The 22,355-nt window shown below is 35.7% G+C and overlaps 3 protein-coding genes across 5 annotated transcripts; all 3 read right to left on the reverse strand.

Moving 5' to 3' along the window:
• Positions 1–1,393: 1,393 nt before the first annotated feature.
• LOC141835012 (protein SENSITIVE TO PROTON RHIZOTOXICITY 2-like) lies at positions 1,394–5,160 on the reverse strand. Of its 3 annotated transcripts, none has more exons than XM_074722431.1 (4): positions 4,889–5,160; positions 4,563–4,706; positions 4,200–4,343; positions 1,394–2,594 (listed from the first exon to the last, which is right to left on the reverse strand). In XM_074722431.1, exon 4 carries the CDS (start codon positions 2,561–2,563, stop codon positions 1,553–1,555), a length of 1,011 nt encoding a protein of 336 aa, XP_074578532.1. In that variant the 5' UTR covers positions 2,564–2,594; positions 4,200–4,343; positions 4,563–4,706; positions 4,889–5,160; the 3' UTR covers positions 1,394–1,552. The 3 variants fall into 3 exon arrangements, with proteins under 3 accessions (XP_074578532.1, XP_074578530.1, XP_074578529.1); XM_074722429.1 differs by having other exon boundaries at positions 4,878–5,160; XM_074722428.1 differs by lacking the exon at positions 4,200–4,343 and having other exon boundaries at positions 4,563–5,160.
• Positions 5,161–7,308: 2,148 nt separating this feature from the next.
• Positions 7,309–7,557, reverse strand: LOC141834368 (polcalcin Cyn d 7-like). Its single transcript, XM_074721728.1, has one exon. It carries the CDS (start codon positions 7,546–7,548, stop codon positions 7,309–7,311), a length of 240 nt encoding a protein of 79 aa, XP_074577829.1. The 5' UTR covers positions 7,549–7,557.
• Positions 7,558–9,412: 1,855 nt separating this feature from the next.
• On the reverse strand, positions 9,413–21,548 carry LOC141834767 (vacuolar protein-sorting-associated protein 37 homolog 1-like). Its single transcript, XM_074722123.1, has 8 exons — positions 21,166–21,548; positions 20,870–20,913; positions 18,898–19,119; positions 16,961–17,048; positions 15,743–15,782; positions 15,621–15,667; positions 10,528–10,648; positions 9,413–9,809 (listed from the first exon to the last, which is right to left on the reverse strand). The coding sequence occupies exons 2-8, from the start codon at positions 20,893–20,895 to the stop codon at positions 9,643–9,645; spliced, it is 711 nt and encodes a 236-aa protein (XP_074578224.1). The 5' UTR covers positions 20,896–20,913; positions 21,166–21,548; the 3' UTR covers positions 9,413–9,642.
• Between the last annotated feature and the right edge of the window lie 807 nt (positions 21,549–22,355).

Here is a 22,355-nt window from a genome sequence, read left to right on the forward strand (position 1 = left end):
TGGTGTCGAAATTATTTTAAAATGATGGTATTATCTTCAACAAAATAAATAAAGCATCTAAGTTAAACTTAAAAACAATCCAATTAAACTAATAAAAACACATTAATTCTTGTTTGAAAAATTATTTATGAATTAATGGAGTGCATAAATAATATAACATGTATATACAAAAAATTATTTGCCTCCGAAACATAATAGACTAGATTGGTCCTGGATTAGTCGGATTGTAACACTTTGTTTGGATAGAGTGAGGAGAAGGTTCATTAATGGAAGAGATAGAGAAGGGAATGGAGGGAAAGGCAGGAAATGTAAAGTATCTATGTTCCCTCATTTGGGAGGATGGGAATATTCATTAACGTAACATAGTTATTCTGTTGGGGGAAAATGAAAATTAAATATATAAAATTATAAAAATAACTTTATTTTTTAAATTAGACAATGATTTTATTTTTTTTAATATTAATATTTATTTTAGAAATATAAATTAATTATTTTTTAAATAAAAAATTAAATTTTTATAGAAGAGTTCATCGTATTATTTGTTACTTTATTAGATGAACTAATAGATTATATTCATGAATTTAATTTATATATTTTAAATGAACTACGTGTTCAACATGCGGACTTCGGCGCATCGCTTTGAAAAAGTATTATTCTACTAATTTTTTTTATTTTATACATTTTTCATGAAACATCATAAATATCATATTGTTGCAACATGTAATAGTAATTTGAAACGACAGATATACTCATAATTGGAGAATGATTAACCTACTAATGTACTGAACAAAGAAAGAAAATATAGTTATCTAATAACAAGCCGAGATAAATTTGAAAAAAAAAAGTTATAAGAGTGAGAAAAAAGGAACGAAAAAATCATGCTCAACGAAAAAAATTTAAAAATTTAGATTAAATAAATTAAATAAGTTATTTGAGAATTAATATTTAAAAATAAAAATAAAATTAGAATAAATAATATTTAGAATTATCTGTCTCCTTATATCTCAAATTAGAATGTAAAAAAAAATCTCTTTTTCATAGATAAAAAAGATTAAAATTTACCATTTCTTATCCTTTTCTTCTGCAAAAGGTGGAATCCACCATCTTAGCGGCCTCACACGATCGGCCCCACGACCATTTGTGAGGAGGTAAATTGAAAAATTGTAATTAGTCACGACGCAGGAGGGTATTACCTAGCTTCGTCAGGATTCGAACTCTTGCCCTCTTTTGCAACTCTACTGCATCGTAACCAACTCAATTATGTCCCGATGACTACCATTTCTTATCCTTTCCTCTTCTCCTCTCGCTCCTTTCAAAATAAAATTCAAAGTTTCCTTTCTTTTATTTACCCTTTTCTCCCAAAGCGTAAGGGAAAGGAAGGGTTCTTCCCGAGTAATTATAATTCCTTGATTCTTGCATGTTAAATCAAAACACGATCATGAGAAATAGAATTACAGAAACCCTAATTATTACTTGTGCGTGCATGGTTTAACTTCCACCGGCCGGCCGGTGATCGCAAAGGGATATATGGATAAGGGGGATGAGTGATCGATCACTTGGCGCAGCAGTGGCCGGCGGGGGTGTGGCCGGAGAAGAGAGCCACGTGTCCCATGAGCTTGTCCTTGCGCGAGAAGCTGGTGCCGCAGGAGCACATCCACTTGAGGTCGCCGCAGTGCTTCTCGTGCGTGCGCAGGTCCGACAGCACGGCGAACTGCTTGCAGTTGCACCGGTTGCAGACGTACATCTTCGGGCAGTGGCTCCGCTTGTAGTGGTTCTTCACGCAGATCATCGACTTCAGCGGCTGGAACTTGGCGTGCTTCCGGTTCCACCGGCACCCTTCCTGCGGGCAAGAGTACTTTATCCTCTGCCCCGCCGCCCGCGGGGACGACGGTGGCTCCTTCGCCGGGTTCGACAGCGCCGCGTGGCTCTTGTACTCGTCGCCGTGCGCCCTCATGTGCATCCGCAGGTTCGCCTCGCGCTTGAACCCCTTCCCGCAGATGTGGCAGTAGTGAGTGAACTTGGCCAGCAGGTCCGCCGCCTCCACCTCCACTATCTCCCACGCCGCCTTCTCCTCGCCGCCGTCTTCTTCCATAGCAGCCAAGATTAGAGTTTCCAGATCAGTCTGGTTCTCAGGCGCAGCCGCAGCCGGTGCCGGCGACGATACCACCTCGACGAACTGCTCGTTCTTGGAGGGCTCCGGCGGCGGCAGGGCAGCCTCCAAGTGCTGAAAGGCGTGCAGGATGGAGGAGGCGGCGTCGACGATTTCCTGAACCAGGTCGCGCGCGTCGGAGGCCACCATGGCGAGGCCCCCGCAGGCGGCGGCTCCGTCGTGCAGGTTCTCCGGCTCGACGACGAGGCTCACGAGGGACTGCACTTGCTTGACCTTCTCCTTGAGCACCGCGGTGTTGTACAGCAGCTGCGCCTGCGCGTGGCCACCGGACTCGGTCGGCACGGCGGCGCCGCTGTCGCAGGCGGCGGTGGGATGGAAGAACAAGTCCTCCACGCCCTCGAACATGTGCATGAGCCCATGCAGGGGGTCATCCTGCCGGTAAAAAGCCACCATGACGCCGATCGATCGAGGTCAGTAGCTAGGACTGTTGATCAAGGAAGAAGCATCAGATCGATCGAGAGATTTTGGTGCTTCTGAGGATGATGGAGATCAGAGAAGAGAGGAGAAAGAAATGAATAAGAAAAATGTTGATTAATTAAGTGATGAAGTCAACTTAAGAACATCCCTACTTGAACCTCCCTCAAATGAAACCAAACCCAAATGGAGACTCCACTTAATCTACTATATTATAATACATATATATGCACATGATTCATCTATCTTAATTCATAATTATCCTCGGGGTCATGGTGCTGCAGTAGGTCATTCAGGTTATCACCCAGACATCCGCGGTTCGATCCCAAGCTACGGTATATTTACAGAAATTTTCCTTCAAATGGGGATCACAATCAAAGAATGTTGAGCATCTGGGTTGGCCGTTGCGTGCGCTTCCCAATTTATCCTGATGGCCGGTGGGAAACTTTCGTGGGGCCGGACCTATCACCCCTAGGGCTGGATTTATTATTTTTTTAATTCATAATTATTATATATTTATTCATCACCTTCAACTAGTTCCCTTTACTTTTTTCTAACATATATGGAGATCAACTATCTATCTACATCAAAGTTTAATGTAAAGGGAGAAAACGAAATGATAAATTTAACTGCCCTTATATAATTGAATTATCAAAGGAGAACTCATGACTCACTTGCCCTTCTTATCCAAGAAGAATTTTTGTAGCAATGTTTAAACAAAGGGAAGTGGTTGATCTTTGTTAGTCGGAGTTCACTTGTGTAGACAACATGATTCATTCCTTTCGCCTTTCGTAGAGGTTGTGGTCTTCGACTCAAGGCTCACCTTGCCTTTCACCTTTCGTAGAGTGCATCTATAATAACTACCACACTTATTGTATCAAAATTTCAACCTTGGAAGGGAAATGACATAGACATGAGTCGAGTCCACACAGCTCATTCTTATTTCAATGGAACCGGGTTGTTTGTTTTTGGTGTGCTCGGAGAGTCTCATCTGTCTAACTATATTCCTCCTGATAGCTCAAGTTGTATCTAAGATATCGAAGAAGCTTAGATCATTAGATTATCTATGGATATTACTTTATCATACTCTTGTTGTTTGCCTACTCTTAGTCTAGTTAGTCTAGTCTAGCTATAACAAACACTACAAGAAAATAGACCTTTAGAGATGAAAAAATTCATTTCTGGAAGTCATTATCAGGGTGATGATGATGGTCATAGACTGCAATCATCCTTGCAAAGAACCTTTTGGATATTTGTAAAATGATATTCCGCACAGATTGAGCCTCATCTACCTTTGCGTCCAAATCAAACAACGACAATGTGTCATATGTTCCCATTGTAAGGGCTTGGCCTTTGTTCAACAACCACTTGGTAACCTAATTTATGCACAAAAAAAGACATCTAACAAGTCAAAAGTTATCATAATGTGCCTTTCATCAGAGGTCAAAATGGAGAAGTTACTTGATTCACAAAACACCACCAAACCAGTTAGTAAATTCATAAGAAATCATTTGTCATAAGTAATAAACTAGAATCTCAGTGATAGCATAGCTATTCAATAGATAAAACATTTCTTATTTGTACATTGACATGGAACACTAAGAGTACATCTTACATGAATGATTCGGAGAAACTTTCTGTGTGTTTGCAAAATTTCCAAGGCTTTTGCAGCAGCAATGACAGGAAATTCAGTTTCAAAAGCACTCCACTTGTCCAATGCACCGTAAATAACCTCTTTCTCATTGAGAAGTTTCTCAACCTGTCAGAATTATGCTTAATAACCTAAATATTTGTAGAGTAGGAGCAGTGTCATAACACCAAACCAGTTAGTAAATTCATATGAAATCATTTGTCAAGAAGCTGCTATTGCTACTATGTCATAAGTAATAAACTAAAATCTCAGTGATAGCATAGCTATTCAATAGATAAAACATTTCTTATTTGTACATTGACATGGAACACTGAGAGTACATCTTACATGAATGATTCGGAGACACTTTCTGTGTGTTTGCAAAATTTCCAAGGCTTTTGCAGCAGCAATGACAGGAAATTCAGTTTCAAAAGCACTCCAGTTGTCCAATGCACCGTAAATAACTTCTTTCTCATTGAGAAGTTTCTCAACCTGTCAAAATTATGCTTAATAACCTAAATATTTGTAGAGTAGGAGCAGTGTGATAATTCGATTGCTCAAGGAATGTCCTGAATGTTAGTAGTAACATAGGGGAATTATAAGTACCAATAAAATCTAAGTGATAACAAAGACATGAAGAACATAGAAGATCTTATCTTTAACCTAGCCATCACCATGGAATTCCAGAGGACGACATCCCTCTGCGGCAATACATCGAACACCTGCTCCGCCTCGTTCAATAGCCCCTATTTTTAAGACCATGAACAGCGCGGCGTGAATTTTCTGGAGCACATCGGAAGCGCCTAAGGTCGGAGAAGGCTTCGATGACGCAAGGGAAGGTGAATTCATCCGGGGAAAGGCCGATTTCCGAGAAGTGGCGGCGGAAGAGGCGGAGGGCGTTTGAGGCAAGGGCAGAAGCGGCATTCCAGATGAAGAGGTGGGGGGTTTGGCAAGATCGGAGAGGAAGGAGAGGGGACAGGTCTGGCGCACTTGGAGTAGACGGAGATGAGGGCGCAGATGGCAAAGCGGGAGGAGGCGGGCGTGGAGATCTTCGCCGCCGGTGAGGTCGCGGCGGGCAGCGCAAAGGCAGCAATTTGAAGGTTTTTGAGTCGGCAATCGATTGATTGATGAACAGTGACAATCTATTATTCATGGTCAAATCACAATTATTAAGAGTCGTTATTTATAGGTAAAAATTAATCCTAATTTAAAGACTAAAAAGAATGATTTTGACACGGTTTTTAAGACTATTGTAGTTGATCATGGTCAAATCATAATTATTAAGAGTCGTTACTTATAGTAAAAATTAATCCTAATTTAAAGGTTATAAAAGAATGCTCGGCTTCGTCGAAATTCTTCAAACCCTTGCCCTCTGTAAGTTTGCTCCGTCGTAATCAACTTAACTATACTCCGGGAGCAATTTTGGGGAGTTCTAGAAACAAGTGATGTTGTATTTTCACATTTCAAGAGGCAATCAAATAAAAGCTTTCAATAGAGATCAAAAACGAGATTCATTTGTGTAAGTTATTGTTTACATTGTATTTTATTTTTCATCTTTATTCTTATTTTCTTTTTCGTGTTGCTGGTAAAGAACAAAGAATTGTAACTGAGATTTCTGAGTTTTTTTTTTAAAAAAAAATCTAAGGTTTTTCATCAGAAAGTATCCAACAATGAGAGTGCTACTAGATTATCACTAGGAAGGTAAACCATGGAATAAGAATTGAAGGTTTTTTTATAAAAAAAGGTGAAATCTGCGACCCAATGGCTCTACACAGTCGGTCTCACGATCATCTGTGAGGAGGTAAATCGAGAAATTATAGTTAATTACGATGGAGGAGGGTATTGCTCGGCTTCATCGAGATTCGAACTCTTATCCTCTTCTGCAAATTTGCTCTGTCGTAACCAACTCAGCTATATCCCAGAGGTAAAAATTTAAGGTTCTGAACAATGTAAATCTTGTGTATCTTGTGTTTGTATTTTTATTTATTGCATTTATTGTCTAGACAAGAACGCGAGAACAATCAGAGTTAATTTTGAATCGCTATTCATCCTCCTTTAGTGACATCATCAATACAAAGGTCATAAACACAATCACAATATAAAACAAGCACGTACAAATTGCTAACACATGGATTTAACGTGGTTCAATAGTCCCCCGGGCTCATACTCGACAACTTATGATCGTTTAGATAAATTACTCTTAGAAAGTCACTAATTTTCCTTTTTTTTTTTTAGTCAACTATAAGAATGAAAAAACTTCTTACAAGATTATACTAACAAGTAACACAAGAAGAAATGCTTAAACATAAAGAAGAAGACTTATGATAGCTTGCACTAAGCTCCCTTTTATATTGGCTGACTCCTCAACATTCCCTTTATATTGGCTGACTCCTCCATCCATCGATAAAATGAAAAATATATAATTAAATTCAATTAACATAGATAATATACTATGCAAATAACATTTAGTGCTACAATTGCATTTATTATTACTTATTATTTTCAAAATTAGAGTGATCATTTATCATATATTCAAGATTACTAGCTATATATATTTACAATAACATGTTTACTTAACAACATTAAACAATATTACTTTTCTTTCTGTCTTTACTGTCTTTACCAGAAGTCATGTGCATGATGTTCTACAATAAAAAAATGAAATCCATCACTCTAACGATTCTATACGATTGGTCTTACAACCATCTCTAAATATAGTATTCTAATCTAATAATTTCATAATCATAAAATTTCATCAAACACAATAAAAAAGAAAGAAAGAATAAGAAAAAGAAGAATACAAAATACAACTAATTAATTAATTAATTAAGCCATCAATTCTGCTGATCTCAATGGAAATTAATCAAACAAATTGGCCATGGCCAGAAGATCGATCGATACATAGAGACAGACACTACTACTTAATCTGATTTCTGTATAAACCCTCTCAAACCTGCTTTAATTCCAAAATAAATTTTGAAAAAAAAATTAAAAATTAAATTAAATAAAGTGATGGAAGAACAGAAAATACGTAGTCCATCTATGAAACGGCCGGAAGGTACGTGCATGGCCGGCCATGCAGCACGCTACGTGATTAGAAGACTCTGGCGACGAGGTTCATGAGGGCCTCGTTGGCGTGGCAGAAGGCGGCGAACTGGTCGAAGTCGATGTAGCCGTCGCCGTCGGTGTCGACCTCGACGATCATCCGCTGGATCTCGTCGCAGGAGATGCGGCCGGCGACGCGCAGCGCCTCGCCCAGCTCCGCCGACGACACCTTCCCGCGGCCGCCGCCCTCCTCCTCGCCGCCCACCATCCGCCGGAACACGCGCTCCATCTCCGCCGTCACCTTCATCGACTCCATGCTCTCCGGCCTCCGGGTCTCGGTCGATGATCTTCCTCCTCCTCCTCCTCCTGCTGGTCGATTCGCTAATCGTGGGGCTCGCAGGAGGAGAGGTGGCGCGCCGGATGAGATTTATAGGGTGGCGCTGCGCGTTTTAGGTCACGGAAAATTTGTCGCACCCGGCGAAGGATGCGGCGTCCGTTATAGAACTTTTCTTTCTTTTACTTTCCTGCGTGCTCTGTAAAAACTAATTTTGTTTTTTTATTCCACTTTTTTTCAAAATAAGGAAATTTTATTTTATATCTCATGTCTTAATTATTATTATTATTATTTTTTAAATGCCTTTATATATAATTTAAATATGTCTCATAATTAGTTGTGGAGATATATAGATATCTACATGAATAATAATAGGTGTGAATTGTCATTGATTGTGAATTTGTAAGGGTGAAACCATAATAATAAATTATAGGGATATATGAGTTAATGTGTAGAAGGTATTAATAAAGTTGCTGATTTCAAAAATTAATTGCTTACCTACTAATAAAAGGAATACTAATATTATAAAATATATGGTTGGTCGAACTTGGGCTTTAGGGGAGAGCACTAGGTTCGAGCCTTTTGTGGCTAGATCATGCTCATGCTCGGCACAATCATGTCAAATTTTTGTTATAGTTCAAGTATATGAGCCTTAGATTCAATTAAATAAATCCTAATAATCAACGTCTTAAATTTTTCATCCTATTAAAAAAAATATTTTACGATATCTGATTAAATAAATACTTGATTAATGAATTGAGTACATTATGGTTGCACTATAGGAAAAATGTTATGTTGGACCTATATATGGGGTCTAACCATTTGATACAAAATTATATGGATACTTATAATTCATTAGTATAATTAAAAAATACTAATTTAGTGGTATTAGAGATGTATTAAGTATAATAAGTTTTGGTCAATGATTTGATCCAATCAATATAAATAATTATAAGTTTAGTTTTAGCACTTTGGTAAAGGAACATTATATTATATTATTTTAAATCGTATAATGTAGTAATATATTTTAAAATGTAAATATACAACTCAAATTTCTAGATCTTAATGATAGATAGAGATCAAAATTTAGCTCCAAATGTTAATAATTATCACTACATTTCTAACTATTTTAGCTAAAAATATTTTTTTTATTAATTTAGATATCCAACTCTTACAATCCGACTAATTTTGAGCTCTTGATAGTCAACCCAACATCACTAATAGCTCGAACTCTTTCAATGTTCAAAAATCTTACACCATCATATCCACCGTACTGTCACTAAATGAATTTAGCAATAAATTAGCAAGTGAATACTCTGTTGTAAAATATTAATTTTCTTGTAATTTTCCATTACGTTAATTTAAAAAAATAAAAAGATGTGATAAATTTTAAAAATAATAATATTATTATTAAAAATTACAGTACTAGCTTGTCAATATAAACATTTACTAAATTAGTACCATAAACAACTTCAAAATATGACATTTTTTTTATCAAACTGCAAAAGTTTTAGTTGGATAGATATTTCTAATAGTTATTGGAAACATCATTATTATTTCTTTAAATTAAAAAAAAACACTAGTATGTAGATAACTTTAGTAGTGCATAACTTGTAGATGAATAACTTTAAAACATCAAGTATTTCAATTTCTAATGACTAGACCAAGAGCAATCAATAACTAAGTCCTGCCGTTCACTTCATTTCATGAGATGATAATGCAAAAATGATAACAATAACAAAAGGAAAGAAATCAGACAACAAGCGTGTTATAATTTCCTATATTGTGAAAAATGAAAGAGAGCAAGGACAATGCGATGATATATATACATGGGAAATATGTATAAGCAATCAAACTGCAAAATGTTTGAAAATGTATAAGCAATCAAACTGAAAGAGACGTGCGGACCGTCTCTTCGTTACAAAACAGCAAAATGTATAAGCAATCACAAAAGTAGTTGTAATTACAACCGAGTGGGAGGAGTTTGGAGGAGAAAAATCTTTGAAAATCTGCCGATAAAAGAAATAGAATATGTATGATCGATAGCACCTACGAGGTAAGACTGGACGTCTTGGCTGCGAGATGAAGAAGTGCCTGCCTATGATAAAGAGTGCGGAGTTTTTTGTACTTTTGGATGAACGTTGGAAGATCGATCTCCTTCTCGAGGAGTTGTCGGTGTAGAACCTCTGATTCCTCATCCACTTCATTCATTCGCTCTGTAAGAGAAATAGAGGACAGTTATTGTTTTGCATAGGATAAACTAAGAACAAATGGAAAACAAGAAAACTAGTCAATTAGTAGATGACAGCATACGATCCATCAAATTGTTTGATGCCTAATAACAAGATGAGTTGATGTTGTATCAAAATTGCTGCAACATGTCTTGTAAATTTAGAGGGATGTGGAGTTAGACATGCCTTACTAGAAATGCCCATCAAAAGTAATTACAATCTGGAAATAAACTGTGACTGAAATATAGCTTGAAAGGTATATATGTGGTATATCAATCTTGAAATGTCACAGCACAAATGGTGAAGTCGGAAGAGGAAATGGCAGTTAATATAGAAGAACTGATAGAATGAGGATGAGCCTGTTGGTAATAATACCAATTATCCTTTTTCAACAAAAGGGAGAAAAGATGGTGGATTATCTTCTATTTGTACTCAATGATGGACAACTGGTACAATCTCTTATATCACATACAATATCAACTAAGTTCAAATTTAGTATCATACAATCGTGTCGGCATGGCACTGAGGCTTTTCACCAAAAAATCATCAGGTGTACTCCTAAGGTACTTAGCTGACCTCATAGATGTTCATAAGTGAATCTCATTCCATTGTCAATTAAGAGTTCCTTAGTGAAGCAAGTATATGAACCTAGACCTTGCAAATCTTAGATACCATTTCAAACCATGACAGTTAAGGTGGTTACCATGAAGCTTTTCCAGGAGTCCTGAGGGTGAACAACGTCTCAGAGTTTCTTCTTTTATCCTCTCTAGTTCAGTTAATTTCTCTTGAGCAGCTGCCAACTCAGATGTCCGGATAACAGTGCACTGCATGCGAATAAAATTTAGACAGGAAAGAAGGAAAAAAGAAAACTAACAACAGTGCAGTGTGCACATATAAAAATTTAGACAAGCAGGAAAAAAAAAATAACCTAAAAAGATTATGCAACAAAACTAGTAACAATAATATATGTAAACGAAGATCTAATTATAATTAGATTAGGGATCATTTATAAATATATACCAGCCATAGGGATGTAAATATAAAATAACAATAAGGCTATATGTATACATATAATAATAATTTGACCTACTCTGTCATGGTACAGAGCCGATACAAAATACTCACTCATTTCTTTCTCTCATTGAATTATCTTCCCTGTTGTCATGCCAGAAATATCTCCTGCAACAAGTGCTTTTTATCTCCACCGCACCCACACTCTTGGTCGCTCAAAGTGCATAGAAAGGAGGCAATCTACTACCTTCTACTTCATGGTGGATGATCGCATCCACTCGTCATTGGTTCGTGGATCATGAGCCTTCTGCACTGCATTTTCTATTCTGCACATTGCAATAAAATAGCGGCCCCACACGGTCGGCCCCACCCATCTGTGAGGAGGTAAATCGAGAAATTGCAGTTGGTCACGACGCAGGAGGGTATTGCCTAGCTTCGCCAGGATCGAACCCTTGCCCTCTTCTGCAAACTCAGCTATGCCTCGGGGATCTATTCTGCACATTCAATCCCTTCAGAACTGACCCATCCCTTCATCAAATATTTCATCTGCGTGATTTCTGTCATGTGCAACTCTTTCCAATTCTGAGGATTTCATTTCGCACAGTTCCTCCTCCTTCCACAATTTCTTCTGAAGTTTCTTTATCTTCTCTGGAAGGCACAGCAGCCTTTGATTTTTGCTGCAGTTTCATCAATTTCTCATGTTCCTGACAACAATATCAGTATTGTTCTTCAAGCAGCCTTTAACTTTCATGTTTTTGAGTGTTATTTGCTGAAATTCCAGCTATCTTAAATCCCAGAGATGTCACACTCTTGGGCTAACTCACAATCAATCCAGTCTACAACCTTTCAAAGTTTGTGAGCTCTATAAGGATCACTACAGCAAAGTTAAATGGAAAACATTTATGCATCTTGGGCTTGCTGCTTTCCAGGTATGATTTATAAGTCAAGGTCAATTGGATCACCTACCGATGAGGGATGCATTTATTCTTGAACCAAACAGAGCCATGTGGATAAGGATTGACGGATAATTGCTTTCTTTTCTATATCAAATAATTGAGCATCATTGCTTGTTTCGTTTTCTGTCATGTAACATGAACACAAGCATAGTACCTTCACACCCATTATATCTCATTCTTTCGAGGTGATTGTAAATATAATTCAACTTTGTCAATCTAATAAAAGAATGATTACCCATATTGGTCAAGTCAAGCCATTTTTCTATGGATTTGAGAAATTTATTTTACTTTGTGCTAGTTAGAAGCTTGAGTTTGCAGGATTGCATTGATAAGCTCTTCGTTATTACATTTCTCATTGTTTACGCTGCATTCTGAACTTGAACTAGTGAACACTAAGAGTCTCAGATAAACATCTATTTCCTCATTCTAGGATACTTGTACCTACATTGTCCTATCTTTTATCTCCAAGTAAAGACAAATAGTCTTTCAGATCAATTAAGTTAATCTTTTCTAGCTACTTTTGCATGCAAAACAGGAATCGCCAGTGTTCTCATAAGATACGACGCGCCTTTTATCCCTGTAGCTTCAGTTTCTTTAACTTCATTCTTTTCCACTACATCATCTATTTCAATGTCCCTGACACAGAGGTGCTTCCTATTCCTACCCAGTCATCTGTCTTACCACCTTACACAGTAGAGCTACCAGCGCCAAAATCTTAGTCACTAGACTCAAAGCAGAAGGTCAAGAGGAGCATATTCCAACCACTCCTGGAGAATCTTCTGATCACAACGCCAACTATAGCCTTAGATCCAGTCACTTTCCCTTTACTCCCTATAAAGATATTGAAAAAAGTACTTCACATCGTCTTTTTTATTAACTCTGTTATGTTTCCTTGTCACCTAGTGATTATGGGTTTGTCTCTTTGTTAGCTTCGCATATCATCTCTAAGATTATTAAGAGATGCTTTCTGATCCCAAATGGAGGTAGACTATAATAGATGGGATAACAACCATAACAGATGAGCCAGTCCTGCAGCTAATAACTCACTCCAGTTTGATTCTTCCTCTAGTCGTAATGTTCAATGGACACATTATCAGTTGAATATAAAGAAACTACTTTTTTTCATGGTAGTCTTCATGGAGAAATAGACAGAGAACCTCCTACATTGCTAACGAGTAATCTAATCATGCGTAAATAAAATAAGTCTCCTTATGCATTAAACCAATCTCCTAGGACAAGTTTGGTAAATTCAGCCCTGTGCCCATCTTCAATTTAGGATGGAAGTGTGTCAGATCACTCAGTGTTTCATCTTACCTGTCAGTCATGGAAGCTTATCCATCTTATTTTATTGTTTATGTAAATAATATCATTGTAACTGATGATTATCCTATAGAAGGATCTAGGTAAAATCTTAAATCCTTCTTTGCCATAGAGATTGCTCATTCAACAAAAATGTGCTTGAGATATACATAAAAAGATTATACTAGGAGCAAAGCCAATCGATATTCCCATAGATTTCAATGTTCAGGGGGAAAAAGTTGGGTAAAAATTAAAAGGGTGCCTCTTGTTATTGTTCTCGTCAAAAGGGCACCTTTTTTCAAAAAATATCAAAACAATGCCCCATCATATTTTTCATCCCAAGAATACCCTTATTCTAGCACTGTTGTACACATAAAGCATTATTATGTCAGAATACTTTGTACCAAGTTGGTCAAAATTTCTCAAACTTAATCAAAATCATTTTCACACTATTGTAGCATTTCTGTCCATAGCTGCTACAATTTTTTCACACTATTATAGCAGTTATGACGATAACTGCTATAACTTGTAAGAGTTATGGACATAACTACTACAATGTGGAGCAAGTAGTAGAAGCTATGATCATAGCAAAATTGCTCCAACTTCATCAAAAATACAATAGATGACCAACTGTTATATCAAAATATTGTTTACCGACTTGGTCAAAATTGTTTAAACTTGATCAACATAACTCTAAGTTGATCAAAACTGCTTTAACATTGTTGTAGCAGTTGTGGTCATAGCTACTACAACTTGTATAAAGCGATTTTAATCGAGTTTGAGCAATTTTAACCAAGTAGAAAGAGTATTTTGATATAAAAGTGTTCTATGTATTGAAATTTTGACCAAGTTTAAGAAACTTTACTCTATGTTGTAGTAGCTGCGGTCATAGTTGCTGCAACAGTGAATAAGACTATTTTCGGGATGAAAAATATGATGGAGCATTGTTTTGATATTTTTTAAAAAAGAGGTATCTTTTTGACGAAAACAATAATAAGAGGCACTCCTTTGATTTTTACCCTCAAAATTTGTCTGATCTAGGAAGTATTAGTTGAAAAGTATAATTACCAAGACCTATTACCTCATCTACTACAATTGTGATAAGTCAATTTCTAAAAAAACAAAACATATCGCAATCACTGAGAGGTAGCTCTAAAAATTTTGTGATACATTACAAATGTTTTAGAAAAAGATCTCTTACATAACAACCATGGCCATCTCCTAGTTGTAGGTTATAGTAGAGTGGGAAAGAGCAAGCTCTCTGCCAAATAGGAGATCCTCATAATGTTATCATGTTCTTGTAGGAGGCAATCTGGTACCTTAAAAAATTAAAATGTAGTTGATTACATCTAGGTCAACTGAAGCATCTAGGTCAACTGAAGCATCAAGATACAAGGATATGGCTTTAGCTACAAATGAGCTTACCTGACCCAAATTGTTATTCAATCATTATTTAGGCAATCTTTGTGTTGAGCTAATAAAACTAAATTCTGATGATCAAGGCATCAAGCTATCATATTATTGTTTCCAACAAAACACAGAGACTGAATTATCACTTTATTAGTCCTATTACCTCATGTCTTAGTTCTAATAATCTTTTAAGTTGTTGAAAGCCCAATTGTAAATAAACTAGAACTTATTTGTAAATATAACAATGGGCAAAATTCAAAAGGACGCCCCTAATTATTTGAATCATCAAAAGGGCCCCCTTGCTTTTAAAAAGTCGAAAGGATGCCCCACCATATTTCTCATACCAAATTTGTCTCTACTCCAACGTTGTTGTAGCAACCATGGAATAACTGCTACAATGTGTAAAAATAAACTTATTCAACTCGGTCAAAAAAAATCTATATGTAGAGTACTTTTATATTAAAAAAAAAAAATTATGAACTTGATCAAAATTGTTTAAATTTAATCAAAATCAGTTAAAATGGTCAAAATCATTGTAAAATTGTTGTAGCAGCCATTAGCTGGCTGCTACAACAATTGTAAGAGCCATTTAAAGTGATTTTGACCTTTTTAAGCGACTTTGATCAAGATTAAGCAATATTGACCAAGTTGGTATTGAGTTTTTTATATAAAAATACTCGTATTTTTGACCAAATTAAATTTTAAAAATAATTTAATTTTACATGTTGTAGTAGCTACTCCGTGATTGTTATAACAATGTTGGAATAAGAGAATATTTAGTACAAGAAATATGATGGGGCATCCTTTTAACTTTTTAAAAGTAAGGGGCACCCTTTTGACGATTCGAATAATTAGGAGCGCTCATTTGATTTTTGCACTATAACAATTATAGGAATGTAAATGTAAAATAACAATAAGGTAATGTAATGTATATAAGAGAAAAGGGACTACCTACGGAGTAACACTAACAATTTTCCTTACTCAAATACAAACAGCAGAAAAACACCAAATTACCTATATATCCACACAAGATTAATGTGCAATAAACACACACAAAACATACAAGCAAAGAAAGGGAAACAAAACTAATAGATGTAAAAGAAAAGACACCAAAGCTAACCTGGTTCCTAAGCTCCGAGATTTGAGGTTCCTTTTCCAAGTTCTCCTCTGCAAAATTTGCTTTTCTCATGAAACAATGTCAAGAAACAATGCACCATATAGTAGACAAGATTGTTTACTTACTAGCAAGTTGCAATGTCTCCTTCCGAAGTTCATCTCTTAGCTGACAGAAAAAGGAGATAATTCATCATTAGTTGTGTTGAAGTGCCTGAACTATAGCTAGATAATTTAGTTCTGGTCATAATGGTTGTTATGACCAACAAACTAATATGTTAAGCAGGAAAAAACAAATTTTATAAGAACAAATCTTGTCTGTACCTACTAGTGTTTATTTTAGCATTAATTATTAGCTGAAATACTTGCACTAATGAGCATGAGAAGTGTAGGGCTTGTGTAGGCATCATTGAAGAATCACTTCTCAATCTTCCAAGATGTTACTGGATGTGGGAATAACGAGCCAGATAATCTTTTTTTTTTATTTGACAAAGGATTGCTAATAGGTGGCCAGCATCTCTATATGATTTCTTAAATAAAACAAGGAAAATCAAAATTAGAACCAAATGCTGTGTTTCCATTTGAAGGACACCTGATATGCAATGAGTTTCTTAAGAATCCATCAACTATTCAATAGGACAACATAAAAGAAACAAGGTTCCTCAAACATCAATTCAAACTCATTGGAGGACAGCTAAAATCATTTTATTAGAAAGAGTCTTATTCATCCTCATGTATCAACAACCTTAGACCACTATTTACATGTGCATGGTAAAACAAATAATTATTATTAGAAAGCAAATAAGAAAACACTTGGACTAAGGCATTTTGCCTAATGGACAAGGCAATGGAAGCAAACGATATAAGTGCAGCCAACCTAAACAGTTTACATATCCACGACAATCCTTTTTTTAAGGAAAAGATACCATGTATTAATGGTTTAAGTGCCCTGAGATTCAGGGAGTGTTATTGCTGTCACTATATACCACTAGGCAACCTTCAAGTGCAAAGTCTATCAACTTTTGGGGATTTTACAATATGAACAATTATTAGTACAAAAATGCAAATTAAAAAAAATAGATCATCTCATTATCTCTCCAATTTCGAAGAGGCACAAATCATGCAAATCAATTGAAGATTAATTCAATAAAAGTGGTAAAAGGACTATGCAACCTTTCAAAGCAAAAGATAAAGAAAGCAAGCATACATTGATTGACTATTAAAATGGTATAAAGCAGAAAAAACCAAAGAGCATAAAGAGAAAGTAGGGTTACATTACTAAAAAGAATAACAAGAAGAAAAGAAACCAAAAAGCATAAACACAAAGGACACTTTTCTCAAGCTTACATTATTCTGAATTTTTACTTGGTCAAGAGAATTAAAAAAGGTGTCATATGCTTCCTTGTCTGTTAAAAGCTTTCTCAGTTCATCAACACTGCAAAAGACACAGAAACAATGCTGAAAATAATCACATCAATGTTGGCAAGCATTAAGGTAAGCATTTCTAATGAATTTTCTAAATTATTCATGGTATCCATCAAAAAGCCAATGGCAAAATAAAATAATACATAGCTAGTTGAAGGATTTGTTTTAATGTTCTATAAGTAATAGTATAAGTCAAGATTAAGTGACAATTTGTAATGTTTTTGTTCTCCCTCCTTCAACTTTATCCTTCTATCTTTCTTCATTTAAAGGAGAAAATGAATTTTTCTTAAAAGGAGAGTCAATAACATTGAATTCGTCAGTAAAAGATGCTTACCAAGAATATCAACTGTCATGCTCCACGTCCTCAGACCAATTCAAACCAAAACAGTTATACAAGAAGTAGGCTTCCATGCCAAATTACTAATGAGCTCACAAACCAGATCACAAATAAAGGAACCTACATCTATTGAAGGAAGAAGATAGGCTAGAGTTCTATTATCTTCATGGAAGTGTGTTGTAAGAGGCTTCTAGCCGGAGATGGTACTAGGTAATGCCAAGGGTACAAAAAATCATCTTCACGTGATGGATCAGCTAAGATCAGAGCACTGTTAACATCCCACCAAAGGCAGTTTGTGGAGAAAAGAGCGAGCATAGGCAGTTCTACTTTCTCTTGATCTAGTAGAACTGCATTCAGGAGATGACAGTGGATGGTGGATAACAACAAGCTGGAAAAAGGCTTAGGGAAGGAGAGAGAACACACTAGTATATACTATTGAATTCGTTGATGTGCTCATGAATACCGGAAACAACCTTCTAAAACCTACTAATTCTAAGAATACCAAGAATTAGGAAAAGCAAATTCATCGCTTCCCAAAAAAGAAGATGGTGGAAATATTATTAATCAGCAAAATTGTCTTAAAACAACTAACGGACATTTAAATAGACCCTAAAATAAAATCCTAACATGCAAAAAGCAAAAATACCCTTAAACTTTAAAAATAAAAAATTACTATAAATAGTACAAATATGTTCGAAGCCTTCGAAAAAATACTAAACGATGTGGGTCCGAAACTGGGCCATTATGGGTAAACCCCGTAACAAATATAGATCTTTGAAAGAACTTCAATTAGTAACCGGCAGTGCCTCCTTTTGATACCCGAGTTAAAAGTTATGGCCTCCGAAGTTTGCTATGTCATTTCCACATCATCAAGCCTATGCTAACAAGACCTAAAGAGACAATCTGCTTTGACATCAAGTTCACAATAACAAAATACTATTACATTTTTTTTTAAAAAAAGGAGGAATAGTTATGCCAATATATAAGGTAGAAACATAATGTTATGGACTGATATCAACGCCATAAGGAAATAGGTATCGGCTCACCGATTTATATCAATTTGTAGGCTCGTTGAAGATGAATTAACCAATCTCGAAACACAAGAACAAAGAACAGTTAAAACACACTTTGGCGTTGTGGTCTTATTCAAGCTTCGCAAGCTTTTAAATAAGCATGCTTGATTTTTGCAAAGTGATCTAAAATCTTATCATCAAGACTGCATTTACTTGGATGGAAAGTCGTATGGAGAAGAGAAAGAGAAAGGCCCATGAAATTCCATATAGATCTCCAGTGTACAATTTTATTTTTATGCACTCTCAACTTAAATTCAACAACAAACTACTCCAACATGGTTAACAATGCTCGAACAAAATACTTCACAGAGGAGTTGAGCACCTTTTATTCTTCAACTGAGCAATTGTAGTGAAATAACAGAGAAATAACACCATGTGGGACAACTATATATTATAGTCCATATAAGTAAATAATGTTTTAAATAAAGTAACCATGAGGAGTTGAGCACCTTTTATTCTTCAACTGAGCAATTATACCAGCAGCCTCAGTAGGTGATGGCTGCCCATGTGATGATGGTGACTGGGGGTGATTGTAAGTCCTTTGACGAGCACTACCACCAAAAGAATTGCTTGGAGTTGAAGCTTGTGAAGATGAATTTACTGATGGAGGATACCGAGATTGTGTTGGAATTTCTTGGAAATTTGACTGAGGTGGTGGTGTTTGAGCACCTCTGAAAACAAATTTAGAAAACTTCAATAACAGAAACATCGTACTACAGCACTATTTTGGGGCATATTTCTAATAGAAGTTAATAACAAAGAAGATCCACTACAATTACTCTGTACGTAAAACTTGGATAATAGTTTTTTCATCAAATTTCTACAAACTAATACAGATCAGCTGTTAGCCATAGTATACACGTGCATATAAGTACAGAGTGTTGACTTGCGTGTTACTGAAATTGATATCACTTGAAGTAGAAAGTTGAAACTCAAAAAGACAAAAACATGGAGAGAATTAAAGAAATAGGTACAATGCAATTTTTTTTCCAAAGTTTACAGCATCATTTCAAATAAAAATTTCAATTTTCAGACAAAATGATACAATTTAGGTACAGTGTCATGCCAACACAATTTAAAGTCTGTCAAGATCAACTATAATAATTTTAATCCTTTGATCATCATCCACTTATCTTGTTTACTTCAAAATATAAGTTTATAGCAATTCAGATTTTACAAGTCAATTGAATTAAAATTTTATTGCAACAAGTTATAAAATATAACAAAAATATCAACTTATGTTTATATCTTACTAATATCAACTAGTGATTATCGCTTACTAATATGAAAATAAGTATCACACATCGAATGAGAGCATTAATTTTTGTAGCATTCTAATGAGTCAACTTATAATTTTCAATATGCATATTAAACAATATTATTAAAACATTTGGTATTAGGATTGATTTATCCAAATTAGAGATCGTACCTCAATTACTAGGTATCCATAGGTACCCAACTTAATGGATCAGCTTCAAGTACTCATTTATTGTTGCAGGTCAAGTTCACGTATTGATGAGCCAATAGAACTTGTTGCGGGTCAAGTTCATATATTAATTTTTAGGATTTATGGGGTGAGTAGGGTAGCCATTTAACTAATCGGTTTATAAGTACTCATTGTCATCCCCATTCCACATGATTATAAATATATCATGGTTAACCAATAGAAGTTAAGCTTGGATTGATGCAACTATAATTGGAGCAGACACCAAGATAGAATATCAATATGAATACATTATTTCTCCGACTCAGGTATGACTACTATTTACTATCATTGGTGCCCGATTAGTGTTTTCTCTCTTCCTATCCCATCTCTTTTTATATTATTCCATCTCCCTATAATTAGCAAACAAAATCAAAAGAAGAGTCAGAATAAGGAAATTTTTCCTATTCCTATTTCACTGGATTTCTGACAATTATTACTCGAGGCAAGCACAGTCTCAGTTGGTACCGCTGACATTGCATTGGCACAAGTGGCATGGTGACTTTATCTGTGTAGACATAGTATCAATATTAGTTAACAATTGAAATGATATTTTTAGGTCATGTCGATTGATACCAATCGACACTTGAAACTATTTTTCCCTTCTAGAAGGTTTGAAGTGAAAAACTAAATGTTTGTTTCAAACATTAGTCAAGCAATGCTAGTCAGCTAGCTCAAGAATACCATGTTATATATTGTAACATCATCGCAGTGGACTACTGAAACTAGCAATATGAAGTATTGTCGATATGAGACTATTTCTTCATTAGAAGGAACATGTTCCTGAAATTCATAGATTAGACACCTGTGAGATAATTATGATTTCATTTTACAACAAAATTGCAACTTGAAGACTAAGATAAGAAAAATATAAAGAGATGAAATTCAAATAATAATTGCATCCAAAAGGGTTTTGCATCATAACAATATCAACTCACCTAAAAATTGGAAACTTCCGATTCATTTTAGCAGCTCCTGGGATCTGCAAGGGAAATACAAGTTAGATCAAGAATTAAAATGGATGTCTAAGATTTATCACTAAATTTCTTAATAAATTTGCCTACTATTTAATTTTCCATGCAAAAATCTAATCAACATAATAAATCTAAGGATCTTGCATCCAGAGCTCTAAGCATCTAAATTAAGCAGACTCTTCCTCCTTAAAAAAACATAGAAAGCATAAATATACGTACTCCTAAAACAGAAATTACATACAAGAAAAATATTTTATCACCTAATCCTGCTGCGACGGATTTGAAAAAGAAGAACTGCGTCGTCGGAGAGATTAGTGATAAGCTTGTAGCCGCTGGACTCTGGAAATTGGATATTAAGGGAGAGAGACTGGTCTGCGAGATCGAGGATAGGGGAACCTCAGCTGTCCAGAGAGATCGTAGGAACAAGACCGCAAGAGGAGAGGCGAGTGTACGGCAGGCCGAGTCCGGCGACGGAAAACGAGATCACAAGAGGAAGGCAGAGGAGCGATTACCGGAGAGGCAGGCGAACAGTCCGAATCGGGCGATCGGAAGCCCTGGCACAGCGATCGCGAGAGGAAGGGGAGATCGGAAGGAGCGCGTGGTTGAGTTTCCGCGCAGAAGCGGAGTGAAAAAGTTGGAAGGAAGGAGACGAGAACATTCGGTTGGCATTACGCGGAGGAAATCGTCTCTCCCAATAGAAGCACACGGCCCGGCCCGGTCCGGTCCGGTGCCAAGTATTCATGAGGGTTTTTTTTTTTCAAATAGTGTAAATGAATTAATGTTTCATTTAATATCAATTAAATAAAAAATAATAATATTTTTATTAAATTAAATGAATAAAATTATATATTTATGAATATAATTGAACTCGTAAATAAATTAATATATATTTATTAATAAAACTCATATTAAATTTATAAATAAAGTAAAATTCTTCTAATAAAACAACTATTAAAGCTTGGTTATTTTATTAAAAAAAGTTTGAACAATATTTGTAATTTAAAATTTTAATCAATATAAACTTATAACAATGAGCATAACTAGAATTAATTTGATAATAAAAATGATGGAGAATGATTAGGGTAAAAAGGTGGAATTTGTTATCTCAGCGATCCTATGATCATCTGTGAGCAGGTAAATCGAGAAGTTATGATTGACCATTGTCGAAGAGAAATTTTTTTGATAAAATTCGCCCCTTGTCAATTGTAGCAATATCTACCCTGTAGTAAAAAATCCCGGGGGTAAAAAAAAATGATGGAGAATCATTGCAGCAAAATGGTGGAATCTGCTACCCAGCGATCTACACAGTCAGTTTTACGATCATCTGTGAGGAGGTAAATTAAGAAATTGCAGTTGGTCATTACGGAGGAGGGCATTATCTTGACTTCGTCGAGATTCGACCTTTATCCACTGCAACAAATCTAGCCCGTAATAACTAATTTAATCATGC

Source organism: Curcuma longa, chromosome 9 (genome assembly GCF_044706935.1).
Source record: "Curcuma longa cultivar G26 ecotype Majalengka, Jawa Barat chromosome 9, ITB_CL_G26_1.1, whole genome shotgun sequence".
Classification (NCBI taxonomy): Eukaryota; Viridiplantae; Streptophyta; class Magnoliopsida; order Zingiberales; family Zingiberaceae; genus Curcuma; species Curcuma longa.

Excerpts from the sequence above, each read along its gene's own strand:
- LOC141835012 (XM_074722431.1), bottom strand. The coding sequence starts at position 2,563 with ATGGTGGCTTTTTACCGGCAGGATGACCCCCTGCATGGGCTCATGCAC.
- LOC141834767 (XM_074722123.1), bottom strand. The coding sequence starts at position 20,895 with ATGAATCGGAAGTTTCCAATTTTTAG. Across the intron at positions 19,120-20,869 it reads CGGAAGTTTCCAATTTTTAG|AGGTGCTCAAACACCACCAC; the intron begins GTGAGTTGATAT and ends ATTTGTTTTCAG. Across the intron at positions 9,810-10,527 it reads ACTCCTGGAAAAGCTTCATG|AGCGAATGAATGAAGTGGAT; the intron begins GTAACCACCTTA and ends TTTCTCTTACAG.
- LOC141834368 (XM_074721728.1), bottom strand. The coding sequence starts at position 7,548 with ATGGAGCGCGTGTTCCGGCGGATGGTGGGCGGCGAGGAGGAGGGCGGC.